Below are 15,736 nucleotides of genomic sequence, written 5' to 3'. Positions count from 1 at the left end.
AGCTGGATTAAAGTTAATTTTTATTTTGAAAACAATACCATTTGGTAATAGTTTTCAAACTGAAAACAAGAAAAGGGAACCCTCTTACACTGTTGGTGGGAATGCAAACTAGTACAGCCACTATGGAGACCAGTGTGGAGATTCCTTAAAAAACTGGAAATAGAACCGCCTTATGATCCAGCAATCCCACTGCTGGGCATACACACTGAGAAAACCAGAAGGGAAAGAGACACGTGTACCCCAATGTTCATCACAGCACTGTTTATAATAACCAGGACATGGAAGCAACCTAGATGTCCATCACCAGATGAATGGATAAGAAAGCTGTGGTACATATACACAATGGAGTATTACTCAGCCATTAAAAAGAATACATTTGAATCAGTTCTAATGAGGTGGATGAAACTGGAGCCTATTATACAGAGTGATGTAAGCCAGAGAGAAAAACACCAATACAGTATACTAACACATATATATGGAATTTAGAAAGATGGTAACAATAACCCTGTATGTGAGACAGCAAAAGAGACACTGATATATAGAACAGTCTTATGGACTCTGTGGGAGAGGGAGAGGGTGGGAAGATTTGGGAGAATGGCATTGAAACATGTATACTATCATGTATGAAACGAGTCGCCAGTCCAGGTTCGATGCACGATACTGGATGCTTGGGGCTGGTGCACTGAGATGACCCAGAGGGATGGTATGGGGAGGCAGGAGGGAAGAGGGTTCAGGATGGGGAACACATGTATACCTGTGGCGGATTCATTTCGATATTTGGCAAAACCAATACAATATTGTAAAGTTTAAAAATAAAATAAAATTTAAAAAAATTGTTAATCTTGCCCTTTAGATTTAAAAAGATACCCTTACTTCAGTCTTTTTCTTTCAACACAAAAATGTTCAATTTTATACTATTGAGAGCACATTCCCAGTTCATGCCGATGCTGTAAACTATCTGTGTGTTTCACAGTTATAGATTTGAGGCTTTGTTATTCTTCCAGTGTAGCTCTCCAGCATCTGCAAGTATCAGTCATATCTTACCTTTCTACAGAAATGCCTCTAAATGAAGTCATACTTTGTAAGTGTGAGTGATGAAGTTCTATCACTGGCATACATCTGTGGTCATTTACATGTAAGAGAAGCCTAAAATCTGTGTGAAGTTAGGGGAAGTGTTTCCCATAAGAGAAGTCACCTTTTCCAACAAGGACAGCCAGAACAACCAGAAAGACCCCCTTCAAGACTATGGTATAGAGACTTCCCTGGTGGTCCAGTGGTTAAGAATATGCCTGCCAGTGCAGGGGACACAGGTTCAACCTTTGGTCCAGGAAGATTCCGCTTACCATGGAGGCAACTAAACCCATGTGCCTCAACTACTGAGTCCTCACATCCTAGATCCTGTGCTCCACAGCAAGAGAAGCCGTCTCAGTGAGAAACCCAGGCACCGCAACTAGAGAGCAGCCTCCACTCTCTGCAACTAGGGAAAGCCCACATGCAGCAAAGGAAAACCAGCACAGTCAAAAATAAACAAGCGCATACGTTAGTTAATCTTTAAAGAAAGATTACAGTATAGACCAAGTAAAACTCACGGTTGTTTGGATGTCCTAATTAAATTTCCATTCCAAGAAATCTTATGGAGTATCAGCTCTTCCCCTGTCCATTTTTCTCCTTGTGCTGAAGAGTTCAAGCCTGTGTAACTGCAGTAACATAACTAAGACAGTCATTTCTATATTTATGCAAAAGAGATAAAGAAATTATGCAGAAAGCCCAGCAGACTTTCTGGACTTCGTAGGCCCCAGCATATTCCGAGATGAAACCCAAGACAGCATATTTTGCAGGTTTGTTGTTTCACCTATACATATGATGGAGCAAGGGAGAAAAGAGCTTTGCTGTTGGCCAGTCAGGTTGCCACTTCAACCCAAGTCCAAAATCCTGTCAGTAAAAGAGTTGTGCTTTCTTTTTGTATCTGAGGGAGAAAAGAACAGACTCTTACGCTGCCTGTATGAAATAAGTGAAGTCGCTCAGTCGTGCCCGACTCTTTGCAACCCTATGGATAGTAGCCTGCACCAAGCTCCTCCGTCCATGGGATTTTCAAGGCAAGAGTACTGGAGTGGGTTGCCATTTCCTTCTCCAGGAAATCTTCCCAACCTGCACTTAATCTCCAACAACCTTGTGAGATATTATGAGCTTTTCTCTTTATTATATAAAGAGAAATTATTGTAAAGGTTTTTTCTGACCTATTTGTAGAGAAAAATAGAAGAACCTACAAGGGGAGATGGATGTACACAAATTGGGCATCTTGATTAAAGGATAGGCTGCTTCTTGAACTTCATCAAGTGTTAGCCTCTATACAAAGCTTAGGAGACACAATTCAAACAGTTGTGTTTAACTGTGGGGCTTTTCGTTTTATTGGGAGCCAAAGGAAGAGAATATAAGAGTTATTAGCAATAAATTAGTCAATGGACCTCTTGTTCCACCTTGGAGGCTTCCTGGAAGAGAAACTCTTATTAGACTATTTTTAGAGGGAAGCCAAATGTTCAAGTACATGACATGTTGAAAATTGTTCTGATTGCAAGATAATAAAAACTAGGCCGAGTTTTTAACCTGAAAATGAAATGTGCAGATGAGATAATTAATGTCAGTACATTGTGGCCTGGTAAAAGTGCTTGTGACATCACTATATAGGAAATCGTAGAACCAGCACGCTTCCTAGAGTGTGTTCCATGGGCCACCAGTGCCACATGATAAATAGACTATGAGAAAAGTGTGGACCATGAATTTAGAAACAGGGTATACATTGCCCTCTGCAAGAAACAGTGCATTAGCATAGTAAAGTCTCTAAGAGATCCAGAAATAAAATAACATTTAAACTTTGGTTTGTTTCCCACACTTACTTGTTCAGAGAACTCTTTTTTCTTAGAACAACTTGTACTTTTTAGAACAACTTTTTAAAATACTCGTTTCTGCTTTTGCTCTACCAGGAAGAGATGGGAGGGTATTCTCATCGTGTTTGTTTCCTTTTTTGTTGGATTGCATACAGTACTGAGGGCCATAGGCAAAACAAAGTTACCCGATAGTTTTGCCTTTGTGTGTGTGTGTGTGTGTGTGTGTGTGTGTGTGTATTTCTTTAACATCTAATATTAATGCCCTGAGAATTATCTCATTTGTAAAACTGGCAAATATGTATAACTTTTATGCATCCCAGAAAGGCAGTTTTCTCAAAGTAAGGATTTGCTGTATCATTATCTTCCAGAAGGAAATCTAACATATTATTGTTCCTTGATTCTATGATGCATTTTCCCACATTTTCACATTTCTGAAATTAAAATACATATGCAAATTTGTGTATATTTAATATGGTAGATTCCTTTTTTTCCAGAAAAAGTTGTTTTTAAGTCAATGTGGGTATCTTATATTCACCTGTATCTTAAAAAGTGAAGAAATATGGTATTTTTGTATCTTATACTTTATTTAGTGTTAAATTTTAAGTAAGACAAATGTGTGAAGCTCCTTACATAGACTATAGATAGTGTCTCCTTACAGAGACTCAAGAGTATAAACTAGAAAGCTATTTAGGATCTGAGGAAATTCTATGGACCAGCTTTGGTCTCTGTGTTTTCTTCATGGCTTACACAGTCTGCGCCATTTTGGCCTGTTGTTTCACCACCACTGGCCAGTCTTTTCTCTTTTTTTCCCAGTTTGAATTCAGAAAATAACCATTATGCTGGGGTTAGCTAATTATAATCACTGTGGCTGAGCACAGCCGATCTGAGCACAACTGAGCAATTTACACTGAGGGTACTGGGCTGATTTTGTTTGGGTGCTGACCAGTGACGCTGCAGTGGCTGTCCTAGAATGGCCCGACTGTACACCTCTGTAGGGAAGGGGTGCTGGGCTTAAGTGTCCTTATTCTATTCAGGGAGACAAAAGTAGTCTTCCTGGTTAATCAAAAGGACAATTCCAAAAACTGAATTAATGAGTTTCTTGATTGTTACAAATCTCTTGCATGACACTAGATAGCTGGGAAGCAGGATAAAAGAAAGTCAGTATGGCTTTGGGTGGCAACTGGGGAACATTTCAGATTTGCCTGTACTTGTCACCTATAAGTGTATTGTTATGAGTTCTACAGGCAACTCAATAAAGCCCAGGAACAATAAAACTTTACCAGAAATGTTATATAAATTATTAAATTTTAAAATGTACTCTACATTTCATAAACTCAGCAGTTTGCAACATGTGTATTACACTTTGATATGCCAAATAAACTTTTCTATAACAACTTAATCAATGTATATACTTTTGCCATTTTTTTTTCCTCTGAAATTTCACCCTACAATCCTCGAGACGTTCAGCTGTAACACAGGCAAGTATATTGATAGTTCGCTCTCCCTCTCTTATGAGTGATGAACATATAGTGCTACTTCTGTGGGCCTGTGGGCCCTAGAGAGGGCTGTAGCCTGCTATTGATCAACTGATTGAAGATAAATGGCTCAGCTGCTTGTATTGCAGATTACAACATTAACACGGTCAGTAAACCATGGATTGTTCAATAAGGCGTTTATCTTTCTTCATTTTACTTCTGCTCCTGTATCATTTTTATTATAAAAGACAAAATTACCCACACTAACCAGCAAGATCAGTTGAAAAGAGACCCAGTAGGGTACCATTATGGGTGCAGAGTTTGCAGATAGCTCAGTTCAAATGGTTTAATGATATTTAGTATATGTTTCTGAACTGAAGAAAATACAGAGTTTTGATCATCTTTTTTTTTTTCTGTTTCTTTTACAGCTTCCCTTTGCCACATATTTACTAGAAGCAATACTGGAAAAAATAAATGAAAAAAAGAGACTAGTTGAAGAATATTTTACAGTTATGAAAGATACTAGATGATATCATGATTGAGAACTTTTTTTCAGATGTGAAAACTTTATGTGGTGTGATCAGAAAACATACACTGCAGTCCTGATATAATATCTGCTCCAACTATCAATAGTCAGGGTCAATACCAAAATAAGAAGTCTCTGAAACCAATTAATTGCTGAACAAGTGAAACTAATTAAGTGCATAGCCATTTAAAAGGAAATAGTGTCGCATTTGATTGTTGAATACAAATATTGCCACAAATCAATGCAAACTTGAAAATGGTTTTCCTTCCAGTACATTACAAGAAATTAGAACAAGCTTGGCATATACAAATTATCAAAGAAAAAAGTTTAAACTGAAGCCTTAATGTTCTGAGTTTTTTAAGAAACTATACTTTTTACATAAAGCTGCTATAAATGCTCTAAATCACCTGATAAGCAACACATTTGTATTGAAAGCAAATATAAAGCAAAGCATTACAACTGAAGAGTGAGCATTTAATGAAATAAATGGTGCAGTCCAATTGTATCTGTTCTCAATCTACTGGATTATATAGGAGATACTGTATTTTCCTAGAACAGTTCAGCAAAAATAAAAACATCTTCTCCTTCACTCTCTCTGTTTTTTTAAAATCACAATATTTTGTGTGGTCATATAAATTAGCAAGGGCTACAAACTGAGTGCATTAATTAGACTAGTCCTCGCAAGTCTGCTAATTAAATTCTTAACAACGGTCATCCTTATTTAGACTCTCAAACATTCCCTGGTCATTTCCCCTCTTTCCTATGTTCCTGCCATACCTAACTTTTTGCTTCCTCCGATTCACCAAACCTGCCTGTCTCCAGCCATTGCCTTTGTATTCTCTCTCTCTCCAATATTCTGTACTTAACTTTCCCATGACTGGCTCCTGCATATTATTCAGGTTTGCATTTACAAATTTCCTTAAGCATTCCCTAGTCATCTTGCTATTTAATTTCCTTTATAACACAAAAGTAACTTTTACCTCTTCACTTATTTATGTTCTTGCTATTCCTCCTTCCCTGCTTTGAAATATATAGGTCCCATGAGTTTAAGGCAGAGTTGGCAAATTATGGCTCACAGACCACATCTGGCCTACTGCCTGTTTTTGCATAGCCTACAGTAAGTTAAGAATGATTTTCATGTTATTATTAAATGTTTTTAAAAAATCAAAAGGAGAACTATATAGCATGTGAAAGTTATATGAGATTCAAATTTTAATGTCCATCAATAAAGTTTAATTGGAACACATGCTCATTCATTTCTGTATTGTTTATGGCTGCCTTAGCACTACAGTAGTTCAGGTGAGTAGTTGCAGCAGAGACTTGATGTAGTGTGCTCACCGCTTTGCAGGACTGGTAGGCACACTGCAAGTCACAGTGATACAGTTACAACTTGACAGCATTTTGAGTACCATAAATACTACCATAACTGTACTTTTATGGTGGGCATTAGCCAGTGGATGCCCATCATGTAAAAACAAGAAGAGGAAATGACTGTCAACTGTCGCATTTTTAAGGTAAAGTGTGTATTATGTTGCTATTCAGTGGCAAGGTATTACCTTTATTATATGACATTATACCTAGGCTGTGCTTCCCAGGTGGCGCTAGTGGTAAAGAAACCACCTACCAGTGCAGGAGACATAAGAGACACCGGTTCGATCCCTGGGTCAGGAATACTCTCCAGAGGAGGGTGTGACAATGCATCCAGTATTCTTGCCTGGAGAATCCCATGAATTTGTTACTTTTTTATGGCAAAAGGCACTTTGCAATGTAATTAAAGATCTTGGGTGGAGAGATAATCCTGATTTATTTGGTAGGACCCACTGGCTTCTAAGGAGTCAAAATAGCAATGTTACTGCAGAGGCAGAGGGATGGAGAAGTTTGAAGATGCTACCCCATAGCTATACATATGGAGGAAGAGGCCATGAACCAAAAAAATGTAGGCAGCTCCTGGAGACTGGAAGAGGGAAGGGAAGGGATTGTATTCCAGGCCTCTAGGAAGAAACAGCACTGTTGACACCTTGACTTTAGGCTAGTGAAACCAATTTGCATACCTCAAGTTGCAGGAAATTAAATTTTTGCTGTTTTAAGCCACTAGGTTTGTGGTAACTTGTGACTGCAGCAATAGGAAACTAATGCAAATTTGCTTAAATTCTATTTAGAATTTTTCATGAAGGATATTGGTCAGAAGATGCAAGATCTAGATGTTCAATATTCAAAATCAGTCAGTGCATGCTGTTATTTTAATAGACTAAAGAACTATCAGGTGACCATGAAACTTTTAGGAAAGCATTTGAAAATTTCAGTACTCATGCATGGAAAAGAAAAACCTCAGAAAACTAGGGACTTCTTCAATTTTATAGGAACATCTCAAAAATGCCTACATCTAACAGTATGCGTAATGATTGAAGGTAGAACACTTCCCATTAAGAAGCAAAGATGTCAGCTGTCTCCAAATTGATATACAGGCTTAACACGATTCTTACCAACATCACAGCAAGATGTTTTGAAGATGGAGACAAGCTTCTAAAATTTGTATTCAAACCCAAAGAAAACTTTAAGTGGGAGAAAACACTCTACCCAATTTCAAGACGTATTATGTAGGTACACTAATAAAGAGTGGGTGGTACTGATAGAGGAATATACACACAGATCAATGGAATAAAACAGAGCACCAAAAAACATACCTGTGAAAATGGGCCAATTCAATGGAGTCAGGATAGCCTTTCAACAAATGATGCTGAAGCAACTGGAAATCCCTAGGTTTGGGGGAAAAAAAAACACTTGACCTAAACCTTAAGACACAAATGAATCATACATTTAAGTGTAAAATACATAAGAGAAAATCTCCAGGATCCAAGACTAGGAGAAAAGTTTCTATACATGACACCAAAAGCATGATACACAAAAGAAAAATTGGTGAATTTAACCATCGAAACTAATCAAACCATCAAAACTCTTGCTCTGGAAACAGACAAGCTACAGAGTGGGAGAAAATATTTGCAAACTACAAATATCTGACAAAGGACTTATGTCTAGAGTAAAGAATTCTCCAAACTCAACAGTAACTCAAGAAGTCCAAGGATTGTGGCCAATGGTTTGGCTGAATACTCTGGGACTTGGAAGGTACACATTTGTAACAAGATGAAAGAAGCTTGGAGAAAAGATACGTGGATAGATCTCTCCAAATGGGTCAGAAAGGTGCAAATTTTTGTGTCCCATGTGAACACTAAAAGGTGACCTCAGCAGAGGAAGATTTTAGTAAGTGAATAGGATGATGGACTGACCGTGTTCACCATCTCAAAGCAGCTAGTTAGGTAGAATGGTGGAATGACCTTTTGAAGGCTCAGTTACAGTGCCAGCTAGGTGGCGATATCTTGCAGGGCTAAGATAAGTTTCAAGGAGGCTGTATGTGCCTTGAGTTAGAATCCAGTATATGGTGCCGTCTTTCCCACAGCCATGATTCACAGATCCAGGAATCAAGGGCTGGGAATGGGAAGTAGTACCATTCATTATTACTCCTAGTGACTCAAGAGCAAAATTTTTCTTCTTATCCCTGTGACCAATACTTTAGTTCTTAGCATCAAAAGGAGGAATGCTTCCATCAGGAGATACAACAGTAATTCCATTGAACTGGAAATTAAGACTCCTACCCAGTCACTTTGGACTCTGCCTGATTCTGATCTATAAGGCAAGAAAGCACTTACTGTACTCATTTGAATAATTGATTCTGACTACCAAGGGGAAGAAAGCTGAGCATCGAAGAATTGATGCTTTTGAACTGTGGTGTTGGAGAAGACTCTTGAGAGTCCCTTGGACTGCAAGGAGATCCAACCAGTCCATTCTAAAGGAAATCAGCCCTGGGTGTTCTTTGGAATGACTGATGCTAAAGCTGAAACTCCAGTACTTTGGCCACCTCATGTGAAGAGTTGACTCATTGGAAAAGACTGATGCTGGGAGGAATTGGGGGCAGGAGGAGAAGGGGACGACAGAGGATAAGATGGCTGGATGGCATCACTGACTCGATGGATGTGAGTCTGAGTGAACTCCAGGAGTTGGTGATGGACAGGGAGGCCTGGCGTGCTGTGATTCATGGGGTTGCAAGGAGTTGGGCACGACTGAGCGACTGAACTGAAGTGAACCAAGGGGAAATTGGACTACTACTTCACCATAGATGTATGGAAGAGTATATTTGCAGTACAGGTGACTCCTTAGGGCATCCCTTATTTACTGTACCCTGTGATCAAAATCAATGGGAAATCAGTGGAAAACCCAACCCAAGAAGGACTATTAATGGTGCAGGCCCTTCAGAAACAAAAGTTTGGGTCATCCTACCAAGTAAAGAATTATAACCATCTGAGGTACTTGTTAAGGAAAAAGGGAATACAGAACAAGCAGTGTGGAAAAAAGTAATTATGAATACCAGCTCTGACCAGGTGAGTGTTAACACTAGCAATGCTATAATTATCATGAGTACCTCCTCATTACTTGGTTATGAATATATATATATGTGTGTGTGTGTATGTAATGTTAACAAAGAGTGGATTTACGATAGTTAATTTTGTGTATCAAGTTGGCTGGTTCACCACGGTGCTACGGTGCTAGATATTCTGAATTTTTCTGTGAGGGTGGTTTCGGATGAAATTAACATTTAAATCATTGGACTCTGCATAAAGGCACCTGCCCTCCATAATGTAATTAGTTGAAATCCTAAATAGAACCAAAAGACTGACTTCCCCCAAACTAAGGAGAATTCTGTCCACAGACAGCCTTTGGATTTGAATTGCAATACTGGCTTTTCCTGGTTCCAGCCTGCCAGCCCAACTTGCAGATTTTAAACTAGCCTTTCCCCACAATTGTATGAGCCAATTCCTCTTAAGATTGCTTTGACTATTCAGGGTCTTTTGTATTTCCACACAAACATAAATTTTTTGTTGTAGTTCTGTGAAAAATACCTTTGGCAATTCCGCACCCCACTCCCTCCCCCCCAATCTTGTAAGAGCTTTCTTTATTTCTTCTCTGTCATCATATCCATACAGCCTAGGAGGCACCACCCTCTCTTTCCATTTGTAGTGTTTTTCCTCAAGAATATCTGGAGTAAACACTGTATGGCCAGTTAATCTTTTAACAATAGTTTTTAAATGTCATTACTATTCACCATCAGTGCCTGAGAACAACAATAACAGTACAGTACCAGGGGGTCTCCCCACGGACAGAGGCGCCTGGCAGGCTACAGTTCATGGGGTAGCAAATGAATTGGACATGGCAACTAAACAACAAAACCAGGGGGTTCACACCATATCACACTGGGACAGAGAATTCAGACCTAGGCGGTGAGACCACAGCAGCAGTATGTACATGCACCCTGGTGCTTCACACCCTTAGAGAGAGTAGGCCACGAGAACATGTGGACTCTACAGCAGATGTGGGGAGCCCAGCCCAGGCCTCTGTCTCTTTCCAGAACACTACCATCTAGGATACCGGAGGTCCACCTTGTCTACTGGCTTAATGGTTTTTTCACTACAAAAAAGTTTACTGAATTAGTCTGAAACATTTTAAAAAATTATTTAAATACAACACTGACAAAATATTAACATAAAACACTCTAATTCAACGTGGAAATAAACCAAACCAAAATGTTAACAGTGAAGATCTAATGGAGAGGCAGTTAGTATCGCACACTGAGGTTCAGTCTTAAGATGTACATATTAAAAACCTTTCATTTTAAAATTTATTTATACACTATTTACTTTTTTTTGTTCAATATACTTTGCTTAAAAAAGATGGAGACAAAAAGTTCTCTGAGCTATGAAAAAAATTAAGTTCTTACAGGCACGTTTACAGTTTCATTCTAGAAACGCCTCAGGTTCACAGGTTGAACATTCAGCCGCTGTGTTATTTTAAAAACAAAATATTCTTTGACTTTGGGAAAACCAGATCTCTTTCTGGGGCAGAGTGTACTTGATGAGGACCGTGTGGTTATGCAAATTACAGGGGATTATTCCAGAAAATGTATGCGCACCTGCGTCACAGGTGTGGCTTTCTTTCCTGGCGGTTCCTCGTGGCGAAGCTCCTCCGAGGAGGTCGGGTCCTTGGAGACAGAGCCGGAGAGGCAGGGGCCCAACAGGACAGAGGGAGACTGCCGGCGTCTCCCACTTGGAGAAGCAGAGTTCTAGGGACGGAGCTAGTGCGGAACAAGGTAGTTCCTCGTTGATTCTCCACGTGGCTGTAGCTGCCGAGACTGGGGGCGGCTGTGGCAGCCTGCCTCCACTTCTCCCTTAAGGCGTGTTCCAGAAGCTTCCTGTGGAGGATCTGGGCGACATTCTCGGTGAGCAGGAGGCAGGGGCCCGGAGGTGTTGGGGAGGGAAGATTGGTGTAGTGAGGATAAGTCCTGCCTCACGGGTGAGCCCTCTTCCCTCTTCCTCCCTGTGCGTCTCTGAGCCCACCCACCGCGATGGAGCTGGGTGATCAGCTGGGTGACCGCCTGGCTCGGGCCGGGCTCCGCTGTGTGCTCCGATTCGTGGCCCTCACCCGCTTCTGGAAGGTGTCCTGCCCCGCGGGGCTGTGGTAGGTGATGCTGAAGAGGCTGGAGAGATCACCATGGTTGATGGTGGTGTGCACAGGGCTCTCCCGCGTGGAGCGGGTGCAGGCCCAGGCCGGCTTGCCGCACCCGTTCTGGGCCAGCCCGGGAGAGGTCCCGCCAGTGGGCTGGTCTACTCTAGGGAGGTGCTTCCCCTGCAGCTTGGAGACCCGTACTAGGGGAGCGGCGTGTGTTCAGACTAGGCCTGCGCCTTCTCTATGGCTGAGGCCACCTGCCTGTTGCTGAGGCAGCGTGGGAGGCTGGGGGGTGTCGGGGACGCAGGTGTGGCGCCACGCACGCCTTGGCATGAGACCCGTGTCGGGGCTGCGGGTGACTGCGCCACCCTGCGGGGCTTCGGTCCGCCCGTCAGTGCTGATGGTCTGGACCGTCCTTATCCCTGTCGTCTGGGACCTGTTGGTCTGGCAGGCCGTGTCCTTGATTGGAGGCTCACCGGCGCTCCTGACAGAGAGGACCACCTCCTTCCTGTCTTCACTTGGGTTCTTAGGCTGTGCAGGGGGAGGAGAAGCCGAGGGTGCTGTTGAGGGGCCGGAGCTCACCCTCGGTGTAGTCTCAGGGTGGGGGGGGTGTGCCTGGAGGGGGCACAAGGCCATCTGTCAAGCACGTGTTCAGCAGGGCCGCCTAGGTGTCCGCCAGACCCCGGGGGCCCCACCCTCGCCACCCACAGCCACAGTGCGGTCCAGCCTCCAGAAGGTGGGCGGGCTGTGAACATCCTCACCTCAGCCTGCTCGGCACAGACGAGGCTCCGCAGCGGCTGCTTCTGGCAGTGCTCTGGGCTGGTCCAGGGTGGTGGGCAGAGTGATGCTTGTGGTGAGGTACCATGAAGAGTCGGAGAAAGGCTCCATGCTGGCATCGGGCCTCACTGCACTCCTGTACACCCAGCGGTCTGGGGGGCTACTATCCCAGCTCTTGCTATTGAACTCCTGGGGGCTGATGTCTTCCTTGGTGCTGGTGGCGGGCAGACCTTTCTCTGGCAGGAAGCAAGAGCTGTCCATCAGGCTCTGGAATGCAGACATGGAGGACAGGATACTGGCCCCTTGACAAGTTCCCTTGTGATTTTCTTCCAAGGGAAGCAGCTCCTAAACTCCATCTGGGGCCTGTAGGCCAGAGGGCCTTTGGTAGTTTGATAGGAATTGCACTGAATCTGTCAGTTGCCTTAGGTAGTATAGTCATTTTAACAACATTGATTCTTTCAATCCAAGAATACAGTGTATCTTTCCATCTGTGTCCTCTTCAATTTTTCATCAACATCTTATAGTTTTTGGAATACAGGTCTTTTGCCTCCTTAAGTAGGTTTATTCTTAGGTATTTTATTCTTTTTGATGTGACTTTGGGGAGTATGGACATTTTAATAATATAAATATTCTATCCATGAACACAAGATATCTTTCAACTCATTTGTATCTTCTTCAGTTTCTTTCATCAAGTGGTTTTCATTGTACAGATTTTTTACTTCCTATTTTAAATTAATTACTAAGTATTTTTTGATGCTCTTATGACTAGGATTGTTTATTTTTCATATGTTAGTATATAGAAATACATCTTATTGCTGTATTTTTTTTAATATTTGACAGTTTACTTAATATTTTAATTTTTCCAACAATTTTTGGTTGAATCTTTGGAATTTTCTATATATAAGATCACATTAACTTAAAATAATGACAGTTTTACTTCCTTTTTGATGTGAATGCCTTTTATTTAAATGTCTTGCCTATTTGCTCTAGCTGGGTCTTCCAGTACAACGTTGACTAAGATTGGTGAGAGTGGCCATCCTTGTCTTATTTCTTATCTTAGAAGAAAAGCTTTTAAATTTTTGTCACTGAATATAATGTTAAGTGTGGGTTTGTCATATACATGGACTTTGTTCTGTTGCAGTATGTTCCTTCTATACTCAATTTTTTGAGGGTTTTAATCATGAAAGAATGTTGTATTTTGTTAAATGCTTTTTCTACAAAATTGAGATGATCATATGATTTTTATCTTTCATTCTATTAATCATATTTATTGATTTATGTCTGTTGAAACATCCTTATATGCAACTTGCTCATATGGTGTATAATCATTTTAATGTGTTGTTGAATTCAATTTGCTACTGTTTTGTAGCAAATTATTGTACAGATGCATCTGTAGCAAATTATTTTACAGATGCAAAAATATTTGCATCTGTATTCACAGGGATATTGGTCTATAGTTTTCTTTTTTTTTTAAGACACAGCTAAGATTCAAGCAACTTTTATATCCAGGGTCATTGCTCTTTTAACATACTCAATGGCGCCCCACTCCAGTACTCTTGCCTGGAAAATCGCATGGACGGGGGTGCCTGATGGGCTGCAGTCCATGCGGTCGCTAAGAGTCGGACACAACTGAGCGACTTCACTTTGACTTTTCACTTTCATGCATTGGAGAAGGAAATGGCAACCCACTCCAGTGTTCTTGCCTGGAGAATCCCAGGGATGGAGGAGCCTGGTGGGCTGCCGTCTATGGGGTCGCAGAGTTGGACACGACTGAAGCGACTTAGCAGCAGCAGCAGCATTAATTAGTTAATTAATTTTTGGCTGTGCTGGGTCTTTGTTGCCGTGAGGGCTTTTTCTCTAGTTGCAGTGAGCAGAGTCTGCTATCTAGTTGGAAGCGTAGGCTTTGCACTGCAGTGACTTTTCTTGTTGCAGAGCACAGTCTCTAGGGTGCTCAGGCTTCAGAAGTTGCAGTGCATGGGCTCAGTAACTGCGGTTCCTAGCCTCGAGAGCACAGGTTCAATTGTTGTGGAGTAGGAGCTTAGTTGCTCTGGGGCACGTGGCATCTTTCCCACCCAGGGATCGAACCGGTATCTCCTATACTGGCAGGTGCATTCTTTACCATCGAGCCACGGGGAAGCCCCTATAGTTTTCTTTTTTTTGGAGTGTCTTTTTCTGGCTTTGGTATCAGGATAATGCTGACCATAATTGAGAATTCTGAACCTTCAGACTCCTCAGAATTTTCTGCATTGGAAAAAGAGGCCCTGTCCTCCATTGCAGGAATGTAACAGTCTTTCCTTTCCTAGAGACTGTCAAGAGACTTTGCCTAAGACAAGTGCCTCCTAAGATGATGCTTGTCTTCCTCAAGTTTTTACCCTTCAGTTCAGTTCAGTCATTCCATCATGTCTGACTCTTTGTGACCTTATGGACTACAGCATACCAGGCTTCCCTGTCCATCACCAACTCCCAGAGCTTACTCAAACTCATGTCCATCAAGTCGGTGATGCCATCCAACCATCTCATCCTCTGTCGTCCCCTACTCCTCCCGCCTTCAATCTTTCCCAGCATCAGGGTCTTTTCCAGTGAGTCAGTTCTTCACATCAGGTGGCCAAAGTATTGGAGTTTCAGCTTCAGCATCAGTCCTTCCAATGCATATTCAGGACTGATTTCCTTTAGGATTTCCTTGAGTCCAAAGAATCTCAAGAGTCTACTCTAACACCACAGTTTAAAAACATGAATTCTTCGGCGCTCAGCCTTCCTTATGGTCCAACTCTCAAATCCATACATGACTATTGGAAAAACCATAGCTTTGACTAGACGGACCTTTGTTGGCAAAGTAAGGTCTCTGCTTTTTAATATGCTGCCTAGGTTGGTCATAACTTTTCTTCCAAGAAGGAAGCATCTTTTAATTTCATGGCTGCAGTCACTATCTGCAGTGATTTTGGAGCCCCCCACAAAATAAAATCTCTCACTGTTTCCATTGTTTCCCCATCTATTTGCCATGAAGTGATGGGACCAGATGTCATGATCTTAGTTTTCTGAATGTTGAGTTTTAAGCCACCTTTTTCACTTACCTCTTTCACTCTCATCAAGAGGCTCTTTAGTTCCTCTTCACTTTCTGCCATAAGGGTGGTATCATCTGCATAGCTGAGGTTATTGATATTTCTCCCAGCAATCTTGATTCCAGCTTGGGCTTCAACCAGCCCAACATTTTGCATGATGTACTCTGCATATAAATTAAATAAGCAGGGTGACAATATATAGCCTTGACATACTCCTTTCCCAATTTGGAACCAGTCCACTGTTCCATATCCGGTTCTGCTTTTATCCTTAGCCCACTGTTCATTTTAGATCGTTATTTCAAGTTGCAGCATGGCTCAGCCATGGAAGCACTGCATAGTTTTCAGAAGTAAAGAGATATTTCACAAAAGAGCTATAGAATAGCTAAAATAATATCAGCAAGAACTTTGAGAACACTCCTGGAAATGGATCTTGAGAGTGCTGAACAGATTATAGGACTGGGT

General features: G+C 41.5%; 1 protein-coding gene across 5 annotated transcripts in view; it reads left to right on the top strand.

Moving 5' to 3' along the window:
• Positions 1–5,475, top strand: part of CNTLN (centlein) — a 352,381-nt gene extending 346,906 nt beyond the window's left edge. For 3 of the 5 annotated variants that reach the window (XM_070794501.1, XM_070794502.1, XM_070794503.1), the window contains one exon: positions 1,972–4,772. In XM_070794501.1, the coding sequence (XP_070650602.1) occupies positions 1,972–2,223 (252 nt within the window). In that variant the 3' untranslated portion in view covers positions 2,224–4,772. The other 2 variants (XM_019965900.2, XM_070794499.1) reach the window with 2 other exon arrangements.
• Positions 5,476–15,736: the final 10,261 nt, after the last annotated feature.

The sequence above is a fragment of the Bos indicus genome, chromosome 8, assembly GCF_029378745.1.
Source record: "Bos indicus isolate NIAB-ARS_2022 breed Sahiwal x Tharparkar chromosome 8, NIAB-ARS_B.indTharparkar_mat_pri_1.0, whole genome shotgun sequence".
Taxonomy (NCBI): Eukaryota; Metazoa; Chordata; class Mammalia; order Artiodactyla; family Bovidae; genus Bos; species Bos indicus.
This window is presented reverse-complemented; position numbering and strand designations above follow the sequence as displayed.